The sequence below is a fragment of the Anabrus simplex genome, chromosome 13 (assembly GCF_040414725.1).
Source record: "Anabrus simplex isolate iqAnaSimp1 chromosome 13, ASM4041472v1, whole genome shotgun sequence".
NCBI lineage: Eukaryota > Metazoa > Arthropoda > Insecta > Orthoptera > Tettigoniidae > Anabrus > Anabrus simplex.
Window position 1 is genome coordinate 13,947,805 of NC_090277.1, and position 27,378 is coordinate 13,975,182.

A 27,378-nucleotide genomic window follows, 5' to 3' on the forward strand; every position below is an offset into this window, starting at 1 on the left:
GTTTTGTAGCCACGTGCGCTCAGTTAGATCTTGCGTAATTGCTGACATACGTACTCCTCGCGCGCTCTGGTTAGATAAGCTCAAATGTATGTGCAGGTGTTCTAATGATAGATTATATGACTTCACAGATTTAGAATGAAAGTGTAGTGAGGCAACAGTCTGCAATCATCTCTCAAGTAGTCGATTTATACTGTATAATTATTGAGATGTGGATCCCGGACCTTGTACAAGTAAAGGAAATCCTACGCGTGCATACAGCCCACGGATAAGTGAACAGATTATTACGGAACTTGTGAACGATTCAGATTCTGATCTGTATGAAAGTGATCGTGAAGAAGAAAATGAAAATATACAAGTCCCTCAGGATGCTGAATCATCAGATTCATCACCAGAAGAACCAGTCGCAAAAAGACGAAGGGAGGTGAGAAGCACGGGAACACAATGGAAACAAGATATTACTCCTGTGAACAGGCCCGTTTTCTCTGACGCACCAGGACTGAATGCTAATAACCTTGGTATTTCTGCAGAATCTTCACCTCTAGATTTCTTTAGTTTATATTTTGACAGTAATGTACTGAATGTTATCAGAGTGGAAAGTAACAGATATGCCCTACAGCAAATACATCTAAAGAAGCAAGAAGGCCCTTTGAAACCTAAATCAGTGCATGCGCAGTGGAAACCAGTATTGGGAATAACAATGTGTAATTCTGTTATTCAGTGACTAAAAACTATCGGAACTTTTCTAGTGAATTAGAAATTCAAGTGCGTGAACAAGGATATCAGAACGGACCAATATTGTAGCCTAAGTTTCTTTCCAATGCTGTAAGTATGCATTTTTTATTTGATTTTGTGGGATAGCCCACTGTTTGTACAATATGTATATAAATTTGTTAATTTATTATGCGAAAACTGACAGAACTGTGATTTTTTTCTGGGAGTCTAAATTACGCCGGCACAAGGTAGGGATGCCATCTTGAAACGTCCGGGCTCGTAGTGTTAACTTGATTTTTCTTGTCCGCGTGGTGGCCATGTTTATCTTCTTACATTTGAATCGCGCACATGCCCGTGGTCCCCTGTATTTGTTACTATCTCTGTGGTCCAGAGATCTTCCTCTCTGCTCCATGTTTAAACCTTTTTACGTTCTCCTTGGACGTGTGGGCTTTGTTTGGTTGTAACAGTGTGCTATTGTTGTGTGGATAGTGAAGCGAAAAGAAGTCTAATATGAATGAAGTTATTCTCGTAAAATTATCTATTTTAATTCAGCCGTGTGCACGGCAGAAGTATTAATACTTGATGAAACGAGATCATTACTAAAACTGTGAGTTCTCTATAATGCTTGTTGGATGTTTGAAAATAGATATGTTAAGCTCACACCATAGCTCCGAGTTGATCGTTTGCAAAGGTACGTTATGTTATTTTCCGTTTATATTGGCTTGACTACTGGCTTTTCAGTCCCTTTATGTTTCATATTTACTTTCTCAATAAACCATTATTTTAACTTCACCTGATTTTCATTGAGTGTAGTACTAGGTATATATCCTTGTTCATTGATTACAATAGCTAGTCTAGTTTGTACTTCCACATCTGTCTCACCCCATACCATTACATCATCAGCAAAAACAAGGGCATTAGTTGTTGTTGGATGAAGTTTTAAAGTGTTTCCCTGAGTTCCACAGACATTAACAAAGCGGAGTAGTATTAAGCTTCGATATACTCAAGGGCGTCAACTAGAAAGACTTGCAGGAGGTCTCTCTGAAGGCCACACGTCGTCATTTGTGTACTCATACTCTCCTCGTGTTATATCTATGCTGCTGCATGACTGATGCATTTGTAAGAAAGTGAAAGCACTTCTATTCCCGAGTCCCACAATGTGGAGGAATGTCATATGAATAGGAATAAAAGCACTGACAGCAACTAGACTTGTCAGTTTCTAAGCAATGGTTACACAGTGGCGGAGGACAGTACTTGCATATCTGAATTAATCATGTTCAAAGAAAAACACACAGTTAATACAATTTATCTTTCAAAATATTTGTAAAGAACAATTTTTTTTTTAAATACTGCAGTTTCCTGCTAATCTTTATAGCGATGATCAGTGTTGCTTTTTTAAGTTGTTTAAAATTGAGCTGCACACTGTGCCGCACCTCATTACCTTCATATCTTACTTTACTGATATCGCATTCTTTACGATGTCATAGATCAGTCAGTTGTGACCGGTTGGTATTCTCTATACCTAACTTAACGTGTAGTTCATCCCAATTAGATGGCATTTCATATAACAAAGGATTGCCAAAGCATTTCTTTCTAGCTTATCTTTGATTCGTGTGATCTCTGATCTGGGGACAATAATGGCTTGGATAAAAAAAATGGAGACGTTAGTCTACGAGATGATTTTCATCTCATATAAATGGTATGTCAAAAAGATTCATACTTTACCTTGTACAGCTCTCTCAGTTCAGAGGCAATGAGTATGATTACTTAGAATCAATACAGTTGATTTCTTCAATCTCCAAGTGTTTATCCTATTTATCTTTCCTTGGTTTGCCATAGTTATGCTGGTTTGGTTTACTAGGAGATCCCTGTTCTGTGTATTATTCTTTTATTTATATGCTGCAGACTTATTTCATTGTCCTTCCTTTTTCTTCATGTCTGCTTATTATGCTGTCGTTCCTACGTTAAGTGAAAGGTAGCACTGATCCAATTGTTTCGTGCGTGTGATGAGTTTGTTTGTGGGTTTTGATTGGAGACCATTTATTTCTCTTCGGCTTCGACATCTGGTTTGAACTTAAGGGGGTTATACTGCCCGAAGGCAGGTCCGAACCTCCGCAAAGGTGTTCCTGAGCCGGAGTTTACGTGCAGTAGGGTGTCCAGTTCCTTTCCGCTCCTCCATTCCCTTACCCCCCACCAACAGTGCGTGGCAACCCATCCAACTCCTGACCACGCCCAATGTTGCTTAACTTCGGAGATCTCACGGGATCCAGTGTTTCAACACGGCTACGGCCATTGGCGGTTTGAACTTAAGTTCTGTAATATGGTTTAACGCTGATGCTGTACGATTCATCTTCGCCTTGATGTGCGATATGAATGCGTGCCATGCGGCGTGTAAGTTATTTTGGTTATGATGTCGACTGAGTAAGCCAGGCATATTTGCGGCAACCCAGATATCTGATCTGTGTTCTCAGATCAAGCTCATGAGCCATCGACTAATTCTTGTCATGCTGTTACGATTCTTATCGTAACGTATCTTGATATTATATTATATTATTTATTCATTCTGCTTTGCATATTTGGTCTCTGAGAGAGAGAGAGAGTGTGTGTGTGTGTGTGTGTGTGTGTGTGTGTCGAACCTGTGTTATTCAGTTTCTTATTTGCTTTTATCATTATTGTTATTTTATCTCGCCTTTGTTTCTGGCTTGCTCAGCCGATTTACATGCTTATTTCGGGATTTTACTTGCTTCATTTGACTTTGACTCGTGTTTGTTTCCGTAACTATGGCAACTCCTTTTTAACCTCCTTGTGTTCCATATTCGTTTTCTTTTCTGTCAGCATTGCTTCACTGGCGTTTTCGATTTTTGGGAATACAGTCTCTATGGAGATTGCTGGGAGCCATGTGTGTTTTTATAAAAGCCTTGACTTTATCTGGGGAGCTGTGATAATATTTTTCTTGTGTGAAAGCTGCTACTTTCACCTCTTTATGACATCAGTTCCCTAAGAAAGAAATACTTTGTATCACAATTTAATTACCACTGTCTGGTAATGATTGAATATAATTGTTTCAGTTATCATGATACCTCTCTTGCGACAGTGTAAAATTTCATGAGATCCTGTTTGGTGTGTCAAACGACTCTATTGCAGTTGATAAATCTTCACGAACTATGTGAGTATTCGACTTCCTGTGTTTCCCCATTTTGCTTGTTCTATGCCCATATCTTAATCTTTTCTTGCTAAGCTTATGTTAATAAACTTATTCGTTTTAATTGTCCTCAGCTCTGCGTCATTGTCTCTCTGCGTTGGGGACATACCTTTTACACTTTGTTTCTCTAGTCTAGTCCGGATTCAGCTCCTGGCAGTTTCTAGCCAGTTTCGAACGATCCAGAATAAATAGGTAGGTAGGTAGGTGGTGTAACACCAAGAGTCTGCTCCATCTCCTTTCCTCTTCCCATTCTGTATTAAATTACCCTGATGTTCTTTTTGACATTATACCATTCTACTTCTGGTTGGTTCCATGTGTGTCACATATAACAAGCACTCCATTTCCCCTCCTCCACAGGCTAGTCCTGCACTCTATGCTAAGAAGCCCACGGGGCTTTGAAATTGAATGAATGTCGTTCAATCAAAATGTGTGTACAAGGCAATGCTGTTGTAGCACTGGCCCAGCGGTTGAAGGGTAGTGAGTCTGCCTCTTACACACAGTCGCTGGGTCCAATTCAAAGCCAGGTCAGGAAATTTTTTTTTTTTTTCCAAGATACTAGGCCTGGTTCGAGGCCCACTCGGCGTGCATGGGAACAGCTGAGGAGATATCTGACGACATTCTCCACGAATAACCAACAAGAGGATCAGTCATGCTGGTTGCCTGTCACTTGCTAATTTACAGGCCTTGAAGCTAAAGAACAATCAGTGCAATGAAATTTGTTTCGTTTATATTATTTGCATGTTGCAAATATGATTGTACTCAGTTGTGCCAGGAACTACTGTTTGTTTACTTCCGGTGCTCTGGTACTAGGTACAGTAGCGTGCTAAACCTGTGACTTGCTCAAGTAGTCAGTCAGACCTTGGTGATGCAATGATTACTTTCGCTATGCCATGACTAGCCCCTAAACGATTAAAACATCCCATTCTGAACTCATTCTATTGTTTTTGCATTTGTAGCACCCAGGGTTGCCAATTTAGCCACTATCTGGCTATTTCGATCATAAAGTTAACCACACATTTTTGAAAAAGCCATTAATGGCATTGTGGCAAGTTTCTGTTCCGAACTCTGCCATTTCTAGCCATATTTACTTTGGATGTTTTCATAATGATTTTCAGTGTAGTTATAATATTACTACAGGGTGTCCGAGAAGTCCCCGTACCCCTAGTTTCATATTATTATTTTGTTATATTATGGCATGGACAATTGAGTTTGTATAATTGGGGGATTCAATCATTGTTTTATTGGTATTGGTATCCCTGCTGTTAGCGTTGTTGTCAGTCTCATTTCAGTTGTTAAGTCATGGCGGACGTGAGCGGACACAGCTACACTGTTGAGGAGCAATTAGTGGCGTGTGTGTGGGTGCATGAACAAGCACATACAGGACAAACAATGACAGTGATAATGAGTGAATTTAGAGATTGCTTTGGCAAACCCCCACCTCGTAAAGCTACTCTGCTTGATTGGGAGAAACGTGCATTTGTTTCAGATAGTGTTTGTCGCGTAGTGGACGTAAGAAGACGCAGGAAGAAACGTGTGCCACCGTCGCTCAATCAATTGAGCAGTCTCCATTGAAATCCATTCGCAAAAGAACAGCTGAACTTCAAGTACCGCGGTCAACAATGCATGACCACATTAAAAGATATTTGAAAATGAAAGGATTTAGGCTGATGCATGTGAATGAATTATCTGACAATGACATGGAACAACGAGTTGCAGCCTGCCATGCTTTGTTGGCACAATTCCCGACTGCCGTGTCTTGCTCAAGAGTGTTATTTTCTGATGAATGTGCGATATATCACAGTTCACATAGGAGGAATGTGGTTTTCTGGTCTAATGAAAATCCTCATTATGTGCAAGAGTTGGAAAGGAACCTCCCTCATGTTATGGTATGGGCCGAGATATTATCACGTCACTTGTGTGAGCCATATTTCTTTGATGGGTATGTGAATGGAAAATCTTATTTGCATATGTTACAATCTTGGTTAATACCTCAGCTTCAAGACAAGGGAATCATGGGTCATGTTTGGTTACAGCAGTATGGGGTTCCAGCACATTTTGCTATTCAGGTGCACGAGTTCCTTGATGAACAATTTCAAGGCCGCTGGATTGGCTGTGGCTCACCATCTCCAGCCCCATTGAAATGGCCACCACGAAGCCCGGACCTTACCACGCCAGACCACTCATTACGGGGAATAATCAAGTCCCGTGTGGCTGAACGTCGGTACACGACTAATGAAGAATTGCGCCAAAGTGTGGAGGAAGCCTTTCGTTCCATAACTCCTAAGATGCTCCGCAATATGTCAATGAGAACTTGGAGACGGATAGAACTCTGTGTAAGGCATGATGGTGCACATACAGATTCCCTGGATTCATAGTTTTTATATGTAAGTACTCCACTATAATATGAAACTAGGGGTACGGGGACTTCTCCGACACCCTGTAGTTTGGGCATTTCTTGGAATAATTCTTGTATTATTATTATTAATAATAATAATAATAATAAGGATCTTTTAAAGTATGGAATCACAGAAACAGACATTCAACTCTGAGCGCACAGGCTCACCAAGAAGAAGTCCCAACTCGACTGAAGCATGTCCATTGTGATGCATAGAAGAGAAAGCACACTCCGATAGGATGAAAACCTGGTTGGCCCGCAAGAAGGCAAACAGTCGAGATCTTGCGGTCCTGAGTGGCTCTAACGATGAAGAACAATAATAATAATTATTTTAAAAGTTCAATAGTTGAAGTTCCCTTTTCATAAATCACCTCCGAAGATTCAAATTGAATTAAATTGAAAAATAACTTGATGAAATTCAAAATCAGCTGTCAGACGTCAGAATCCTCCAGAAAATGCCACTACTAAGTATGAAGAAAGTAAAGGAGTACCGAAGAATTGAACATCTATTTATTTATTTATTTATTTATTTATTTATTTATTTATTTATGTATTTATTTATTTATTGTCTTGTTTTATATGGCGGGACTTAGGCTATGAAGCCTGCTATTCTGTACGACCATACATGCACCTACATGAAGAGTTAAATATACACTAAATAAGTTATGTACAATTTAATATCTTAAGGTATCACTTAAATGTTTTAATTAACCTAATAACTTGGCTATGATCTAATCCTAAGTATGTTATGAATAATTATTATTTATTAACCAGGTTTGACAGAGTTTCTTAAAGTGGAGGTGGTTTGACACGCTCCTAATTTCAGCAGATAGGGAATTCCAAATTCGACTGGCGGCGACTACAAATGATCTACTGTAACCATTTGAGTGGTGAATGGGAATGCTTAGTACTGAGGTGGATGATGATCTGGTAGGAATACTAGAAGGTGATGCTAGGTACTGGAATTGTGTGGCAAGGTATTCAGGAGTGTTGAAGTTCAGAATACGATGTAACAGAGAAACAGTGTGTAAATTTCGTCGCTCTCTTAAGCAAAGCCATGAAAGTTCATCAAATGCAGGAGAAATATGGTTAAACCTTGGTATATCTGAAATAAATCGAACACATGCGTTATGTGCCTTTTGGAGCTTGATGGAAAATGAGGCGTTCAGGTTATTATATGCAACGTCACAGTAGTCGAATATTGGCATTACCATACTTTGGATAAGCAGTTTTCTTACATTTTGGGGGAGTAAATCTCTGAGTTTCTTAAAGGAATGTAAGGAATAAAACACTTGCTGACATATACCTATTACATGATCATTCCAGCTAAGGTTTTTGTCCATTATCATCCCTAAGTTTTTAACTGTGTCGTTGAATTGTAACTAAGTGTCTCTTAATGTTACTGGATAAGTATGACTGTCTGTGAGGCAGGCGTGGGTTTTTTGAGTAGCTAAAAGAATACACTGCGATTTTTGGGCATTGATTTTTAGTGCATGGTCATCGGTCCACTTACATATTCTTTCTAGGTCGTCATTCATATTATTTATTGCAGTCAGTAAGTCACGAGGGTGTGCATATATATACTGTAACAGGAACGCCCGTACTTCAGTATATCGGAGAACATGAGGAACGACAAGGCGTGTACGGCCCATGCTAAGAGAGTAAGAGAGAAGGGTAGTGAAAGAAAAATTCATGATTAAGTGGATCCTTCAGTTTATTCAATAAATAGGCAAATAATTATGTCACCTTTTATAGTTGAATTGTAGATTTGTCCCTGATGGCGTGAAGAGGACGTTGTCCCGCGGCGGCTGCGTCGTCTCGCGGTCGGCGTCGGCGTTGTCTTCCGTCGTTGGTGTTTGTATTAGTGTTGAGGACTTGAACCAGAGGCAGGATCGGGGAAATGTGGAGCTGCCACATTTGACGTCATAGGGTACTGGTGTGACACTTCCCTATGGTGAAGCACGCCGAAATAGTTCCCACAGCAGCAAGGATAAAGTTAGAGTCACAGTTCGTATTTGGAATAATACGCAAATGAAACAATCTAGGGCCTTCCGAGGTGCGGTGACCAAGCACTTCATAAAGAAAATCGAGTACAGTCTCTGCACTGTACTCCACCAGCATAATGCATTTGTTGAAATAAATGACAGTCCAAGTTCCAGTACGTCGTGATTTTCAGATTATCACTGGCACTTAAGATCATAATGCAACACAGTTCAACGGATAGACACAATTAATGCAAGAACACAGTTTTAAACGAATTCAAAGCTGGCACAGTTTATGAATTCAAGCTGGCGAGAACACAGTCTTTAAACGAATTCAAGGCTGACACAATTAATGCAAAAACACAGTTCTTAAACGAATTCAAAACTGGCACAGTTTATGTGAGAACACAGTCTTTAAATGAATTCAAGCTGGCGAGAACACAGTCTTTAAACGAATTCAAAGCTGGCACAATTAATGCAAAAACACAGTTTTTAAACGAATTCAAAGCTGGCACAGTTTATGTGAGAACACAGTTTTTAAACGAATTCAAAGCTGGCACAATTAATGCAAAAACACAGTTTTTAAACGAATTCAAAGCTGGCACAGTTTATGTGAGAACACAGTCTTTAAACGAATTCAAAGCTGGCACAATTAATGCAAAAACACAGTTTTTAAACGAATTCAAAGCTGGCACAGTTTATGTGAGAACACAGTCTTTAAATGAATTCAAGCTGGCGAGAACACAGTCTTTAAACGAATTCAAAGCTGGCACAATTAATGCAAAAACACAGTTTTTAAACGAATTCAAAGCTGGCACAGTTTATGTGAGAACACAGTTTTTAAACGAATTCAAAGCTGGCACAATTAATGCAAAAACACAGTTTTTAAACGAATTCAAAGCTGGCACAGTTTATGTGAGAACACAGTCTTTAAATGAATTCAAGCTGGCGAGAACACAGTCTTTAAACGAATTCAAAGCTGGCACAATTAATGCAAAAACACAGTTTTTAAACGAATTCAAAGCTGGCACAGTTTATGTGAGAACACAGTTTTTAAACGAATTCAAAGCTGGCACAATTAATGCAAAAACACAGTTTTTAAACGAATTCAAAGCTGGCACAGTTTATGTGAGAACGCAGTCTTTAAATGAATTCAAATATACAGCCGGACCGAGAGACGAATTATGTCGCGACGTGCTTACTTGTACACACTTGCTGACTCACGGCTTACTGCCGACTCACTCCACTCTCTGCCTTCAGCACACTGCCGTCGCATACCGCACACTCTCTTTCTGCTTTACTGCAGGCTCTCTGCTTACATTCTGCCTTACCCCAGGCTGGCGACTCGCTTATATTTCGTTCATGCAGCAATGGAACACGAAGGAACCTTCTGCGTGACGTCGCTTGTCCTTGGCCGGTGTTCTGGAACGTCGCGAACTTGCTCGCAGTTCCCATTATGCTTGTGCGCTCGGCGCAAGTTTTAAACGCTTACGGCCGGGTGTTAGCGAGCTTCTCTTAATAAAAGAATGAAACGTGAATGCTCGTAGGGTGTTACCGTTTCATCTCCCCCCCTGCTCGGGAAAAAGAAAATTGCTGGGCGATTTTCTTTTCGCTCATCTCCTAGTAAAGTATTTCAAAAACTTCAACAGTCTTCTCACTATAGCCAGAGGATTAATGTAAAGTGTGACGCATTTTGATATGATTCCATCATTCTCCATCTGTTTAATGATGACCCGTGCTTCTTCCAAGTACTTCATGGGCATCGGATAAGGCCGTTTCTTATAAGGTGATGTGTCAGTAACATCTAAGTGGTGCTTGAAACCCCTAATGACTCCAGGTTTCTCAGAAAATACATCTGGAAACTTCTTAAAAGCTCTTGGATTGCCTTTATTACTTCATCATCGTAATCTGGGCTTTCAGCTACATTGGCGTAAAGCGTGAAGTTGTAGTGGTCCTCGTTAAACTCATCATCGATAATGGACGCCATCTGGTCCTCTACGGGTCCCACTTCCTCGGGTCGCCCCTCTTCGTGGACGCTTTCTTCGACAGGCGGAGCCTCGCTCATCTTGCCTTCTACTATGCCCACCGGGGTCTCACATTCCGGATTCTTCACGTCATTATAAGTAACCAACTGTAGCCCTACAGATTCGACGTGGAAAAATTTAATCACATTAGCGGGATAATCAATGATTCCCCCATGTTGAATGAGAAAGTCTGATCCAAGAATTAAGTCAAATTTCATTTGCGTCAAAATCAAAAATAGATGTTGGAACTTAACACCACCAATTTCTAACTCAAGAAACGCTTGGAATTTGCATTTAATAGCTTTGTCAGGAACTATGCCTTTAACCTTAACTTGAGCAACCGGCAAGATGGAGATGTAGGTCGTCTCCTGCGCCACATCTATTAATTTCTGCGAAATTAGTGAGGCTTGCGATCCCGAGTCTACTAGAGAGTGGACAATCATATTGCCTAACTTAATGATAATGATCGGTAAGCCGCGTTGTATCTGAGGCTGTCGTGGTGTTGAATCCTCATATAGTAAATCTGCATCCTCTAAATACCAATGGTTAATGAGTGCGCTACATACTACTTCTCCTCCCTCCGGGTTTTCAGGCAGTCTCTTTATTGCTTCGACAAAGTTTTTTTTTTGTACCCGTAGCTCTTGGATCCATTTCCGTTCTCTCATTTCTTCTCTGTATCTCTGCCTGGTATTCCAAAGAAGCTGCTCCAGGTAAACCCTCTTCCCTGTTCTTATTCCATACATATTCCGTAGTCTCTCTCCAACGTTTCTCTAATTCTTCCCGCTGGGAGTTCCTATTATCATTGGGTTGATTAGCTGCCTGCCTCCATGAAGGTCCAGGTTGAAACTTAGCCCTCCCTTCGTAGGGGCGATTCCTAGATCTTCTAGACCGAAACGGAATATCTCGGCGAGTTTCTCTTTCTTCTCGCGGTTCTGGATTTACTTGAACCGGAGTTTTGATTTCCGTAAAGTTGGTTGTAGTTTCTTTGGTTCGACCTGCTTTTGCTGCGCTCTGAGTGTGCGCAGTATCGAGTTTCCTCAGGACATCATCGAGCTGCTCCAAGTCCTGGACGTTTGCTGCCACCAATATTTCCTGAACATTTGGTGGAAATTGCAGCGTTATGACCTGAATAAGTTCTTGCTCCGGTAAAGGAGGGTCGAAAAACTGCATCTTTTTAAGCTGAGATATGAGATAATCTGAATATCGCGAGGAATTGACGGACGTGTTATACTTTCTAGAGTATAATTGAAGTTTTATCAGGTGCTGAGCCTCAGCACTCCAAAATCGTCTAAGTAAGGCTTCCTTAAATTCTTCGTAAGTGTTAATACTGAATTTAAAAGCGGTAAACCACATTAACGCCTTGCCTTCTAACAATCGAGATGCTATTCGTAAACGACGGTCGGTCTTAACGTGATTTTCTTGAAAGAATTCTTCGAGGTTGAGGAGAAACTCCTTAGCAGTATACTCCTCCTTCCCCGAAAATTTGGCTGGTTTTTCCTCAGTTATTTTAAAAACTGTGGAAACATTCATGGATTCTCCACTAGTGTTGTGAAGGCTAGATGATGAAACATCCTGTTCGATTTGCGATACTTTGCTGTTGAGAGCTTCTATATCTCCTTGGAGTTCAAGTTTTAGGGTTTTAATTTTCCCCTGTACGGAATGCTCAATTTCCTTGACCTCCTTCTCTATGTCGGTCTTGACTTCTGCTACATCGCGACAGATACGAGTAATCTGCGTGTGAGTATTATCTAACTGAGTCTTGACACGTTTATCGGCCTCCTCTTGCTGACTTTTCAGCAGAGTAATTTCGTTTCCCAACTTCATGAAATTATTTTTAACAGATTCATGAAGTTTGTCTTGAATAGACGCGATTTTAGTTTGCGCAAGAGATAATTGAGCATGGGACTCTTGAAATTCTTCCTTTAAGCTTTCTACTTCTTTAAGGACTTCCTGAGAAGAAGACGGGAAAGCAAGTTTTAAGTCCTCCGCCACTTGTGATTTTATGTCTTGCTTAATGGTTTCTAAGTCACGTGTTAATCTTTCATTTATTTCCGTAAACTTAGAATCCATTCTTTTGTTAGATTCTTTAAATCTTTTTTCAATTTCGGCACCTGCACTATTGAGCCTACGTTCCAAATTATTATTAACTTCTGCAAATTTTTGATCAACAGATTCTGTCAATTTTACAATGTTGGCATCATTAGCTTCCCTTAGTTGAGTGATACTACGATTAGTTGCTTCATTAGCCTCCCTAAGTTGACCTATACTAGCCTTAGTGGCTTCCAGGGTCGCGTTAGATTCTTTAAGTTGAGCTCCTAAAGTATTGTTAGATTCTGCAATCCTACGCCCGAGATTAGTGTTACTTTCCGTAATCCTGTCATTTAGACTGATTTTTAAAGCCTCAATGGCAGCTAGTATATTTTCCATATTAATGTCGTTATTTTCACAAAATGCAGAAAATACAATCATTCACCTCATACGAAAAATCACCATTATTGTCCAATGGTAAAGTTCAAAATTTCACCAACACAAAATATCAAACACTTGTGCATAAAATTAAATATCACCATTATTGTCCAATGGTAAAGTTCAAAATTTCACCAACATAAATATCAAACACTTGTGCATAAAATTAAATATCACCATTATTGTCCAATGGTAAAGTTCAAAATTTCACCAACACAAAATATCAAAATTTATATAAGCCTGTGCATGAATATTATGCCTGAAATGTTTTACATAGCAAGAGAAAGAGAAAAATAATCACTTGTGCCATAAACTTGATCAGAGTTCTGTGCCAAAAGTTTAAAATTTCGTCAAAGTCATTGAATTGAACTTCGTAAAATTTTAACATATTCACTGAACTGGAATTAACGTACGTACTATGCACTTTTATTTGAATTGGTAAGTTAAGATATCACTGATTTCAAAGTTAATTTTTATCACTTTACTCTCTTTAATCTGGCCCCACGTTGGGCGCCACTATTCACAGCCTTCTCTCTGTAACAGGAACGCCCGTACTTCAGTATATCGGAGAACATGAGGAACGACAAGGCGTGTACGGCCCATGCTAAGAGAGTAAGAGAGAAGGGTAGTGAAAGAAAAATTCATGATTAAGTGGATCCTTCAGTTTATTCAATAAATAGGCAAATAATTATGTCACCTTTTATAGTTGAATTGTAGATTTGTCCCTGATGGCGTGAAGAGGACGTTGTCCCGCGGCGGCTGCGTCGTCTCGCGGTCGGCGTCGGCGTTGTCTTCCGTCGTTGGTGTTTGTATTAGTGTTGAGGACTTGAACCAGAGGCAGGATCGGGGAAATGTGGAGCTGCCACATTTGACGTCATAGGGTACTGGTGTGACACTTCCCTATGGTGAAGCACGCCGAAATAGTTCCCACAGCAGCAAGGATAAAGTTAGAGTCACAGTTCGTATTTGGAATAATACGCAAATGAAACAATCTAGGGCCTTCCGAGGTGCGGTGACCAAGCACTTCATAAAGAAAATCGAGTACAGTCTCTGCACTGTACTCCACCAGCATAATGCATTTGTTGAAATAAATGACAGTCCAAGTTCCAGTACGTCGTGATTTTCAGATTATCACTGGCACTTAAGATCATAATGCAACACAGTTCAACGGATAGACACAATTAATGCAAGAACACAGTTTTAAACGAATTCAAAGCTGGCACAGTTTATGAATTCAAGCTGGCGAGAACACAGTCTTTAAACGAATTCAAGGCTGACACAATTAATGCAAAAACACAGTTTTTAAACGAATTCAAAGCTGGCACAGTTTATGTGAGAACACAGTCTTTAAATGAATTCAAGCTGGCGAGAACACAGTCTTTAAACGAATTCAAAGCTGGCACAATTAATGCAAAAACACAGTTTTTAAACGAATTCAAAGCTGGCACAATTAATGCAAAAACACAGTTTTTAAACGAATTCAAAGCTGGCACAGTTTATGTGAGAACACAGTCTTTAAACGAATTCAAAGCTGGCACAATTAATGCAAAAACACAGTTTTTAAACGAATTCAAAGCTGGCACAGTTTATGTGAGAACACAGTCTTTAAATGAATTCAAGCTGGCGAGAACACAGTCTTTAAACGAATTCAAAGCTGGCACAATTAATGCAAAAACACGAATTCAAAGCTGGCACAGTTTATGTGAGAACACAGTTTTTAAACGAATTCAAAGCTGGCACAATTAATGCAAAAACACAGTTTTTAAACGAATTCAAAGCTGGCACAGTTTATGTGAGAACACAGTCTTTAAATGAATTCAAGCTGGCGAGAACACAGTCTTTAAATGAATTCAAGCTGGCGAGAACACAGTCTTTAAATGAATTCAAGCTGGCGAGAACACAGTCTTTAAACGAATTCAAAGCTGGCACAATTAATGCAAAAACACAGTTTTTAAACGAATTCAAAGCTGGCACAGTTTATGTGAGAACACAGTTTTTAAACGAATTCAAAGCTGGCACAATTAATGCAAAAACACAGTTTTTAAACGAATTCAAAGCTGGCACAGTTTATGTGAGAACGCAGTCTTTAAATGAATTCAAATATACAGCCGGACCGAGAGACGAATTATGTCGCGACGTGCTTACTTGTACACACTTGCTGACTCACGGCTTACTGCCGACTCACTCCACTCTCTGCCTTCAGCACACTGCCGTCGCATACCGCACACTCTCTTTCTGCTTTACTGCAGGCTCTCTGCTTACATTCTGCCTTACCCCAGGCTGGCGACTCGCTTATATTTCGTTCATGCAGCAATGGAACACGAAGGAACCTTCTGCGTGACGTCGCTTGTCCTTGGCCGGTGTTCTGGAACGTCGCGAACTTGCTCGCAGTTCCCATTATGCCTGTGCGCTCGGCGCAAGTTTTAAACGCTTACGGCCGGGTGTTAGCGAGCTTCTCTTAATAAAAGAATGAAACGTGAATGCTCGTAGGGTGTTACCGTTTCAATATATATATATATTTGTAGGTCATCTGCGTACACATGATGTTGACAATGTTTAATTACTTGTGTTAGTCCTGAAATAAAGATCGAAAATAGGAATGGCGCTAGCACTGACCCCTGTTGTATTCCAGTCTGCATAGATTGCCATGAAGAGAAATTTTCACCTGCTGATACACACTGCCGGCGATCAGAGAGATAGGAATACATCCAGGATAGTGTGCTTTGTGAGAAGTTAAGAGCACGTAATTTTGCCATCAGTATGTCCGTGTCAACGCAGTCAAAGGCCTTACTAAGGTCTAGAAGAGTTAGGACAGTAACTTCTCCCTTATCCATAGCTAATCCTATGTCATTTGTAACTTTAAGTAGTGCAGTAGTTGTGCTATGATTGCTTCTAAAACCAGACTGATATTTGTCAAGAAGTAAATTGTTATTTAAATTTATTTGTCTGTGAACTTTCTCCAAAATTTTGAACAGAACTGGTAAAATGCAAATGGATCAAAAGTCTTTGGGTTCCACGGGATTTTTAGTCTTTGGGAGTGGGCGAATGGAATGTAAATTTTCACTAGTGCGTAAATGGGTCCTCCATGACTGAATTCTGGCTAGAATTTAATCCGTATAAAAATGCTCCCGTAGAAAATCCTTATTTAGAATTGGTCTCGTTTGCTCTGTCCACCCTAACTTGGCCTCATTCAAATACAGAAGAAATACTAATAAAATAATTGAAAACCAATACCTTGTCAGCTATTTTGAGTGTAATTTTGGACTAAGCCATGTATGAAAACATGGTTTGCGATGCTGTATATTCCATTGGAAGTTCTTCGACTTGTTACAACAAGTGCGGCTTACACTTCATCAGAAAAATCAACGGACATCCCACGTATTTCAGAAGGGTTCATCTGAGGAAGGATAAGGATGTTGACATGCATTTTGTTGCGTGAGTTCAGTATTATTTAAAACAAGTTCTGTGTTTTAATGTTCTTCTCCCTAAGCAGTTACTCTTCAAAAAAAAAAAAAAAAAAATTCTGTGTTTATGTAAGGACATTGAATGTACATAGTCTTATGATTTGCATTCATGCACACAGCAATTATTTGTAAGTCATTCCATTTATTTAGCCATATCTGGCCATTTTACGAATCAGTTTCAGATACTTTTCATCATCAAGTGTTGGCAACATTGGTAGCACCGACAAATTCCCTAAAATCCATCTTCTCTTGTTGATAATGCGAGAGTCATAAGGAAGACTGTACTCGGTCCATTGGCATGCCCAAGTGCATTCATATTTTATGCCTTCACTTCATATAGTAATGTAACATTCTTGTTTTTCAGTTCCAGACACCGAACTGATAGTATCTCCAGGTAGACGCATAACCGTGCGGGGGGAAGTGAACATACTGCGGTACCTGAGCCGCCTGGGACCCGCTCGCTTCAACTACGAACTGTCTGGTGATCCGGCCTTGGCCTCAGGGATGGATTGCATATTGGATCTCTGCTACTCTCTGGTCAGGAACAAGACTCAGAAAGATCGTCAAGCTGATGTCAGAGTCCTAAATTCCTACCTTCAGAAGACTCAGTTCCTGATGGGCGATGACGGCATCACGCTGCCCGACATTGCCGCATGGTCCGCCCTGAAACAGATAGGATACACGACGGCAAAGGAGTTGACTGTTAATCTTAATAAGTGGTTTCAGCGGTGCAACGATATGTTTGCCTTAGGTAAGTATGCATGGTTTATAAATGAAAAGATTGCATGCAAACTTGTAGACAGGAGTGCTAGTGCGAAGTTGGCTCATAGGTCAATGAATTTCATTATTAAATAATGGAAAGGAACAAACATGTGTTGAATTAAGTCATATACTATACATGCCGGCTAATCTAATACGAGGCTGACGTATTTGAGCACTTTCAAATACCATGGATAGAACCCGCCAAGTTGGGCTCAGGGGACCAGCGCTATATTGTCTGAGCTACTCGTCCCTAAACTGCAGTATTTCAATAAAATGATACATCGGTATATAGCCTCCTATCTAATTAGAAACATACAAATTATGTAATTGTATTGCTTATAGTTTCTCCCCGCTTAATATGCCGTCGTGTTTAATACTTGGTATTCATATGGTCCTGTGGACAGCATCTTATCTAAGTTTTACTGTGGAAATGAAAACCTACAAGCTGTTTTCCAGTTATTGACCAGGTCAGGGATGGAATGAATGAAGCCCCTATCTTGCTGCAGCGAGGATCGGAATTGTGCCGGCTGCCGAGGCCTGTCGCACTCCTCTGGGCCAATGATTAATGACTGACAGATCAAATGAAATGATATTAGAGAGTGTTGCTGGAATGAAAGATGACAGGGAAAACCGGAGTCCCCGGAGAAAAACCTGTCCTGCCTCCGCTTTGTCCAGCACAAATCTTACGTGGTGTGACCGAGATTTGAACCACGGAACCCAGCGGTGAAAGGCCGACGCGCTGCCGCCTGAGCCACGAAGGCAAGTTTTACTGTACTTCTCTTAATTTTCAACTAGACCATCAGTTTGCGGATCTTCAGAATAAACATTTCTGCCAAGAGATACGCTGACCCCTTTTACTTGCCACTTTTAAGATATTTTGTTAAGAAGGTTTTTTTTTGTTTTTGTTTGTTTGTTTTAATGGTGACCTAGTTAATATAACTTGTAAGTTTTATCTTTTTAGTCGAAACACAAAATACAGAGTGCGGCAGAAATACCTGACGAATTTCAAACGTAAATAACTCGGCATTGCAACAAGCCATTTAAAGGTTTATTGCACAGTTGGAAAGAGTAGTGTTTGCCATTTGCATCACATACACACTAGGTTTTGAAAATAATGTCATCCAGATTCCAACCGTCCTGTTCGATGCACCTCTGCAGCCTCTCCCTGAAGTTCCGCATGACTCGCTTGAGCATGTCGTGTGGTATTGCCTCGATTTCCTCATGGACGGCAGCTTTCAGGTCATGTAGTGTTCGCGGCTTACGTTGGAAGAGAAGTAAATCGCACAGGGCAAGGTCAGGGGAACGGGCTGGCCATGGAACGTCACCCTGTAAGGAGATGAGATGTCCTGGAAACATTTCTCTAAGGAGACCCATCGACGCCCTAGCTGTGCGTGTGCAGTGGCACCATCTTGTTGGAACCACACAGCAGGATTCCTTAAGTCGGCTGCAAGAAGTTGCGTAATAACTGTACGTAACAATCCAATATTACTGTTACAGTTCTGTCCTCTTCAAAAAAGTAAGGGCCTACAACTCCGAAATCAACGACAGCGCACCAAACAGTAACACACTCGCTGTGTAGAAGTCGCTCATGGACCTGTTGTGGATTGTTTGCGGACCAGTACCGAATTTTGTTTATTAACGTAGCCTGACAAAAGAAAGTGCACCTCATCACTTGCCAGGACACTGGTGTCAGCTGCTACAGCTTTCAGGATAGTCTCACAACACGCTCTGCGGTTGGCCCAATCACAGTCACTGAGTTTCTGAACACCCACCACTTTGTATGGATCGAACTTCATGTCTGCATGTAAAATCCTCCTTACGGTGCGATCCGAGAGTCCCATAGCACGTGAATGCCTACACACCGAACGTTGAGGAGATTGCGTAACAGCGCGTCTCGCTGCACAGACGGTCTCTGGTGTTCGAACTCTATGAGGCCTACCAGGCAGCTTCGTTTTCACACTCGAACCACTTTTTCTCAAACTGTTCTCCCATAACAGAATGGCGTTCCTGCTCGGAACTTTCTCGTGTCGACCTAAGCCAAAGGATCTGCGAAACAAATGCTATGTTGTGGTAACAGAGTCAGCATTTTTTAAATAAGTCTCAGTCACGAAACCTCGGTGTTCACCACTCCACGCCATGCAAACAACTGGCTGGCTGACTGACTAGCCCGGATGAGATGATGCACGTGTTCTCCAAGGCCAAGGCCAAGACCGCGCGCACCACGACAGTAACACCTGTTTGAAAGCTGTGGCCAATACGACATTTAGTTCGCTCCAATCTACTGTATGTGACATAAATGGCAAATCTTGTTCTTTTAAACTGTGCAACAAAATTGTGAATGGCTTGTTGCGTTGCTGAGTTATTTACGTCTGAAATTCGTCAGGTATTTCTGCCGTACCCTGTACAACACTTGAAGCTTTATAACATACCTATGAAAAAACTAAGTACAGTCAATCTCCTATATACCACTTATTGCGCACGATGAACAGATATTCCTGATGTAAGTAACAAAATAACTATATCGATATATTGCCACTACTGCCATTGGTAGCATAGTGTTAAAAGTGTACATCCTCATCATCTTCCAACTCTAGTTTTCCGGATGTGGTGTACAAGTGCTCGCCATCTCTTCTCATCTGCGAATATCTTCTGTTCCAAGACATCTTCCCATTTCAGACCTCTCTCCTCCGCATCTGATTTCACTGCGTCTGTCCAGCGTTCCCTTGATCTCTCTTCTCAGACAATACGGTCGAAGTATTGTCTGGCAGGTCTCTGTCTTCCTTCTCGTACTGTGCCCATACCACTGAAGTCTATGCTTCTGTATTACACTGGTAATAGGGATCTCAATGCCACTTACTTTCCTGTTTATTTCATTCCTGATTTTGTCTTTTCAAGTAGTTTGATTCATAGTTCTAATCAATCTCATTTGTTGCCTGAATTCTGGTGTAGTCATTGTTTAGTGAGAACATGCCTCTAAACCATATTTGCGATTCACAACTAAGTATTTTTTATTTTCCACCTTGTCAAAACATTAATAGCTTAAGGTAACTTAATGGTTAAAAGTGGTACACGTTTCATATATTACTGTATTTACCCGAATAATTCCCGCACCCTCATGTTAGGACAGCTCATTTTGAAAAAAATTAAATGAACTAAAATTCCTTCCATCGAAAGAGTAACGTAGGCATAAACAAACATTTTATATCACTCCGCGAGGTGCACGTGGTCTTCACGCAAGTATGAACATGTAAATTTACGGACATAGCTGCTTTGACTGAGATGATAAAGATACATTATCACTGCTATGAAATATATTTTCCATGAAAATGAGTAAGTAGGCCTACGTTTTTTCATCCAGTTATATCTTTAATTCCAAAGTGATTACAGTAGAACCTCGATAATTCGAAATCGGTTAATTCAAAATCCCGCCTAATTCGAAGAAGCTCTCGTTCCCGCAAACATGAGGTACAGTTTTGCTTGTTATTTCAATTGTTTAATTCGAAATACGGATAATTCGTAATTCGAAGTACAATGTCGGCCCCATTACCGAAATTCAGACTTTTAATTCGAAACTGCCTTTACATTTTAAAACAATAGTATGTTACAGAGTAATTTCAACTCAAAATTTATCCGCTCCGCGTCATAATAGAACGCACGTTCCGGAACGTGGAGGGGTAGCTTTCCGCACTTACACTCGCTTCGGTGGATCTACAGTGCGCTTCATGATTGCTAAGTTGAATGAAATCGGAATTCTTTTGTGTTCAACCTTTTAAGGAACGCCGTAATATCATACAACAGGCAGTGTGCGGGAAAACAGAATCCGCGAACACTGGCGATGCCGACAGTTGACGAAAAAACGTGGCAAATATAATAAATTCGTAGGCACCGAACAATATTGTCATTGCCGGTGAAACTGCATTGCTTTATTTTAATGCGAGCCCAAACGGTCTAATGGTTTTAAAAGGAAAATTGCCAGCCGGGAAATTGTACAGTGTGAGGGATGGGGGTCATAGTAGTGCGTTGCAATGCACATGGAAGCGAGATACTTTATCCCCTCGTCATAAGAAACTTCGATAAGCCACGATGTTTTAACGTCGGGCACTTCCCATGCCAGTACAAAGCATCTATAATAAAAATGCAAACAGTAAAGAAATCCAAAAAATAATGCATTTGCACAGGGGAACCGGCATAATTTATCCTCTTCTTTGATTTGTGCGATTTTTTTTTCTTTCGTTGCGTGAGGTTATGTTTGTCAGTGATTTATCCAAATGCATTATTTGAACATTGTAAATGCACCTTGTTGGATACATTTCGGAAATAGATTTTCCATGGCATTGGAAAGGTTTAAACTGTGAATCGAGGTGATTGCATGTATTAATGGGTCTTACAATACTTCGTGACGCGGCAAGTGTTTACATTTCTGAAGTACGAGAGATGAGAGAAGTGCCATGGCGGGAAATCTTACAAGGATCGAGTCAATAGAGTCATAGGAAAGTTCGATTTTAAGGGCATCGGGTACTTTCTGTGTAAATACAAGGCATCTAAAATGCATACAGTATAGTAATCCAATTAATAAAGCACTTGCACATGGGAGCGAGCATAGATTTCTCCTCGTCTTTGAATCGTGCTTTTTCTTCTTTCTTTCGTTCGTTGCGTGAGGTTATGTTGACCAGTGAGATATCCGAGTGCATTATTTGAATACTGTAAATGCACCTTCTTGGATACATTTTTGAAATAGTTCTTTTTTCATGGCATTTGAAAGGTATAAACTGTGAATCAAGGTTAACTGCATGCAGTAACAGGCCTTTTGTAACGCGGCAAGGGTTGGTACTTCTGAATTGCGATTTGGCGGTTAATTCGAAATCACGTAATTCGAAGTCCGATTTTTTAGTCCCAACGACTTCGAATTAACAAGGTTTTACTGTACCTATAATTTTCATGGGTTTAAATGTTTCCTGAAAGTCTAAATTAATTTTTAACACCAAACCCCGAGAAAGTGTTGTAACTGTTCCCTCTCGTCATCAAGACACTTGGGGAGACGAAAGTTATTATCTTGGGACACATGAATATCAAATAAACTATTTGTGGCTTGCCCGCAAATTGCCACGCAAATAGAAACAATTAACATTCCATGGTTTCCCATTTCTCTATGTGATGTTTGGGTGCCAGGTTACAGTTTTAAACAAAACTGTAAACCAAAATTTATATTTACTAGTGTAGAGACTTATAATTAAATCACAGGGGTAGGATTTTAAATAATTAACCATTAAGTATCGCTTAAGAAAGAAAATTAACGCAATATAAAATACAAATGAATTTATTATACAAAAAAATGAGATGAATCGGAAAAGTTTCCTTAAAGCGTGGAGGAATTTATAATTTACTTTACTGAATTTAATATTGCTTGCTTTATCTAATTGAAGCTCACCAATTGCAGCTTTCGTTGAAGTCATCTGGTTTCCGTGGTTACTCGTTCTCTTCTTCTCGATGTAGAATTTGCTCCATGGACATCCTTCCTTCTCTGATATGGTACGGGCTATCTGGACTAACACTCCCTACTTGCCTAGTCTTAAAATTAGACATTGGCCCTATACTTGTAAAAACTGATCAGCGTTGATCATAAGAGGAGAAAATTCAGAGATATGAATTTTTCCATATTAGTAGAAATCTCAATCCAACTGAGCTATACAATTTATACGGTACATACTTGTACCAAATTCCGTAGACTTGAACTAAACATAGTTCTTCGTCCGGAAGATTTACTGAAAATAACACAAGCCGTAAGCTTGTTTCGTCTCACGCAGATCCGATAACATTACCGCACCTAAGTACTGTATCGAAGCGACAACACATTGTACAAAAATAACTATGTCGCGGAGCGACCACACACTGTTTCAAAAATCAAATCGCATCGTTCAAAGTAGATGTTCACAGTAGAAGTAGTAGTGATGGAGTATATGTAAATATCTCACTCCGCACTTGATAATATCACCGGGGTCCCCCACTCTTGGTAGCAGCTCAATCTCAGATCTGTATATAACGAAACATCTGATTCGTAGATCGCATTATCATCTCCCCTTCTCTTCTTTCTTGTCGAGTGCAGTAGGCGTGGCGACGATGTACTCTGCTGGTATGCAAGCCTCGCGCACGGGTCGCTGTTTACTGCCTTCCCCAAACCCATGAGTCACGCAAAATCCCCAGCTTCAAGAATAACCCTCCGTTTACACAAATATGAGATGAAATGAAAACAACTATGTCTTAACATATTGACTGTATTTACAACATAATGAATTCCTATCCTACATAATATAATAATTTAAATAATAAACGATGTTATCATATATACAATATGATTCCAAAAGGCCTTGATTACAAATGATTGACGTTGAATAAATATGTTATTACGAATAATTGCCGATGGCGGATAAACTTGTATCAAATGATATCGCGTAAAATGATATTAAATTAGTAGGGCTGGAGAAGCCTGGACGGTTACAGTGTTGAGGGAAATTTTCGAGATATTAAGGAAGGGAAAATGGACGGGCCAGTTTCAGTGCCGTAGGATATTCACAGTTTTAATACATATCAAATATTGTTGTACGCAGAACATTTTTATTGAAATCATCGAGGTCCGTCACTAGCTCCTTCCCCTTAGGATTTTTCCCTGGCGACCGGAACACTGCATTATTTTTATTTCCGTAGCTTGTTTTATCCTCTGTACTGTTCGCAGGCCAGTAACACGCGAGTGCTGTCTTCTTTTGAGGCGTGAACGCCTCTGAACGCCTGCTGCTGTGTGCATACAAAATACAAATACACTCTAAATACTATTTCCCTCGCCTGTCGATACAATACTTGTCTTTTTGCTCTTCCTGGATCCATTGTACACACGCAAATAATTCCCTAAATTCGTTGATTATGATATTCACAAATAAAACTCAAAACATTCACTCGCGACCAGCACAAACAAGCACTTCTTACTGAAATGATTCTATTGGCTCTGCGGAAAACACGTCGTACTACAAAGCGCGCAAATGTTACTGCGCAAACCTCTTCAAACAGCCTTCCCGGCTGCGTTCTACTCTAGAATCCTCTCCTAAATTACTTACAAGTTCCTCACACTCCACGTTTAAAACACTTCTCACACGTGGTCTCTTTTTACTGGACAGTAACACGACCGGTGGTGGGTAATCCTTTTCGTGCAATGTAAACACTTATAGGCACACCGGCGAAAACTGATGTTAGTTTTGCGATACAGTAAAACCTCGTTAATTCGAAGTCTTTGTAATACAGATATCGGACTTCCAATTACGTGATTTTGAATTAACAGCCATCTTGTAATTCAGAAATGCCAACCCTCGCCAATTTTCGCGGATTCTGCTTTTCCACGTACTGCCTGCTACATGATTGTGGCATTCCTTAAAACGCTGAATACAAAAGAATTAAGATTTCACTCTTATTTTCAACTATGAAACACACTATAGACACACCGAAGTGAGTGAAAGTGCGGAAAGCTACCCCTGCACATTCCGGAAGGCGCATTCTATCGTGACGCGGAGAAATTTTGAATTTAAATTATTCTGTAAAATACCGTACTATTTTTAAAAAAGTAAAGTCAGTTTAGAATTAAAAGTCTGAATTGTTTTCCGTTTAAATATGACATGGGGACAGTTTTCTTCCATCTACGATTGTACCAAGCATAACTGTACACTCAGCATCGAAAACTAGGTGAGTCAGGGCGTTGCCTACGACATACATAAGGCCGGGAAATAGGAAGCAATTTGCCGCTGAAAAAGCGGCCCGATCGTGTTCACAGCTTGGCCGCTAGATGTCAGGTTTCCGTTCTGTTCTTGGCGGACTTTTAACATTGTGATGTGCGGACTAATAGTGATGTTGTGTTGATTTTGTGCAATTTATTGTCAGTATTTTTTCTGTCGGTGTGTGTATGTGAGGTTGAGAAGATGGCGAACTGTTGTGTACCTCTGTGTACTTCCGATACTGCTAAAAAGCAAGAAAATGTGACGTTCCATAGCTTCCCTTCGGAGCGCGGTTTAAGAGAGAAGTGGAGGCAAGCCATTTGCAAGTAAGGTGATAAACTAGGATGTCTTTAGGTACCTAACAATTCTTATCGAGTGTGTAGCTCGCATTTTAATACGTCAGATTCACCGAGCTCGATAGGTGCAGTTGCTTAAGTGCATCCAGTATCCAGTATTCGGGAGATAGTAGGTTCGAACCCCACTGTCGGCAGCCCTGAATATGGTTTTCCGTGGTTTCCCATTTTCACACCAGAAAAATGTTGGGGCTGTACCTTAATTAAAGCCACGGATGCTTCCTTCCCACAACTAGCCCTTTCCAGTCCTATCATCGCCATAAGACATATCTGTGTCTGTGCGACGTAAAGCAACTAGCAAAAAAAAAAAAAAAGTCAGATTTTAGTGTAAGCACATCAATCAAGCGAATTCTTCCCAACAAAGTTCCTTCTGTTTTTAGTGTGTACCCTGTTCATAAACAGAACAGTAACAAGCGCAGGAAGGATCCAGCTCCCAGAAATGACGTACCATCAAAATTTAGTAGAATTTCTGATTCAGATAATGATATATCTTCAACAAATAACGGTTCTACACCAGTCACAAACGAAAAAGGGTTACAAGTCTCGTTTCTATGTAAGGGAAAGTCTACGAGTAGCTCTTTTAAATCGAAATATTTATTGACGAGAAAGTCAAATACCAGGTTAAGGGAAACAATATTTAAATTGAGAAGTAGGATACGGGCAATGAAATCAGAAAAACGTTTTAAGATATCTGAACTTCATCGAAAATTTCCGATCAGGATGATGCGTTCAAGAATTTCCTAAGGAAATCCCTGAACCGCAAAGTGCTGAAATTTTGATAACTTCCTGCACCTCAGGTAAGCTAATGTTATGTATCGGTACGTCATACATTATAGATAATATTCTATGAGATTAAATGAATTGTTTCTTGTGATCATTTGAACATTAATGCTGCTGATATGTATTTGTCTTAATTGATCATGAAGTTTTCGTGAATTACTTATTTCGTCTTAACACAGTGTGAGACAAAGGCCTACGTTCTAGAAAATAAGTCATACAATTGCTCTTAGTCTATTTTTTATCTTATATCTGTTTGCTGTCCTCTGAAATTACTAGTTTTAATTAAATTTTATAGTTTTTCGCAAACCAACGTGTTGCAATGAGCGCGCGAGACAGAATAGTAAAGAGAACTCTAGCGGCGCTTGCCTGAAGTATCTCGAGACAAGTTTAGAGTGCTGTATTTCCCGGCCTTGGTGTATCTCGTAGGCAACGGTCAGGGACATGTTGGCAACCTTGACGCAAATAAAACCCGCACCCCAATTTCGTGCCTCAAATTTAAAAAAATAAATAAGCAGGGATTATTCGCATAAATACAGTATTAACATCTTCAGCCACATAACACTGTTTAGATGAAAAATTCATATATTGTCGAAGTATCAATGCTTGAGAGGAAGTGTCCTAAAAATTATAATTTTAATACTTAGTCAATATATGAATTTTTCATCTAAACAGTATTATGTGGCTGAAGATGTTAATAATATACAAAACATGTACCACTTTTAACCAATAAGTTGCCTTAAGCAATTAACGTATTGACAAGGTGGAAAATAAAAAATACTTAGTTGTGAATCTGTTAAGGTGCGATACGGAGCATGAAGCTGATTTTATGTAATGCATATGTGAGAGTCGGTACAAAGTAGGTGTGGTACAGGATTATTTTTGCTTTTTGTCATATTGTCAGTTTTAGAGTAGATTTCTGACTCTTGATTTTAAAAATTTGATGCTTTCTGTGCCCTGCTGAGTATTTCCTGCTTGACTCTAATGTCTTTGGAGAAGTGAGAAACTGATCCTAATTTTGCCTCTTCCAAAGAGAGCTTTTAGTTTTTTACCTTTCCTTTTGATGGTCATTTCCACATTCTTTGTTTTACCTTCCTTATTGAACATATTGTTCCACTCAGTCAGTTTTTTCTGTACTTGTTCTGTTTCTCCCCATAACACCACCACATCAGCAAATACCAGGGCATTTGTTCTGCTGTCCATTTTCTTGATAGATGTATGATCTTGTCCATTACTATTATGAACAAGAGTGGTGATAGGACACTTCCTTGTTGGACATCTCTCTTTGTTTTAAACCATTTTGATCATCCATTGCCTCTCTGAACACAGCTGTAGCAATTCTGGTATAGCATCTTTACTTTGTCAGTCACTTACTTTGGCATCTTTCTTACGACAAAAATGAGATACTTAGTACTTCTGATCTTTCTTGAATCTGTGTTGTTCTTAAGCACAAGTTCCACTATGTTCCTAAGTCTCATTTCAGTGATC

At 40.0% G+C, this 27,378-nt stretch overlaps 1 protein-coding gene across 2 annotated transcripts in view; it reads left to right on the top strand.

Annotated features, from left to right (window-relative positions):
• The window catches only part of AIMP2 (aaRS-interacting multifunctional protein 2), a 95,980-nt gene that overhangs the window by 59,668 nt on the left and 8,934 nt on the right, over nucleotides 1–27,378 (top strand). For both annotated transcript variants that reach the window (XM_067157561.2, XM_067157562.2), the window contains exon 4: nucleotides 16,609–16,995. In XM_067157561.2, coding sequence (XP_067013662.2) covers nucleotides 16,609–16,995 — 387 coding nt within the window. The remainder of the gene's footprint in view (nucleotides 1–16,608; nucleotides 16,996–27,378) is intronic.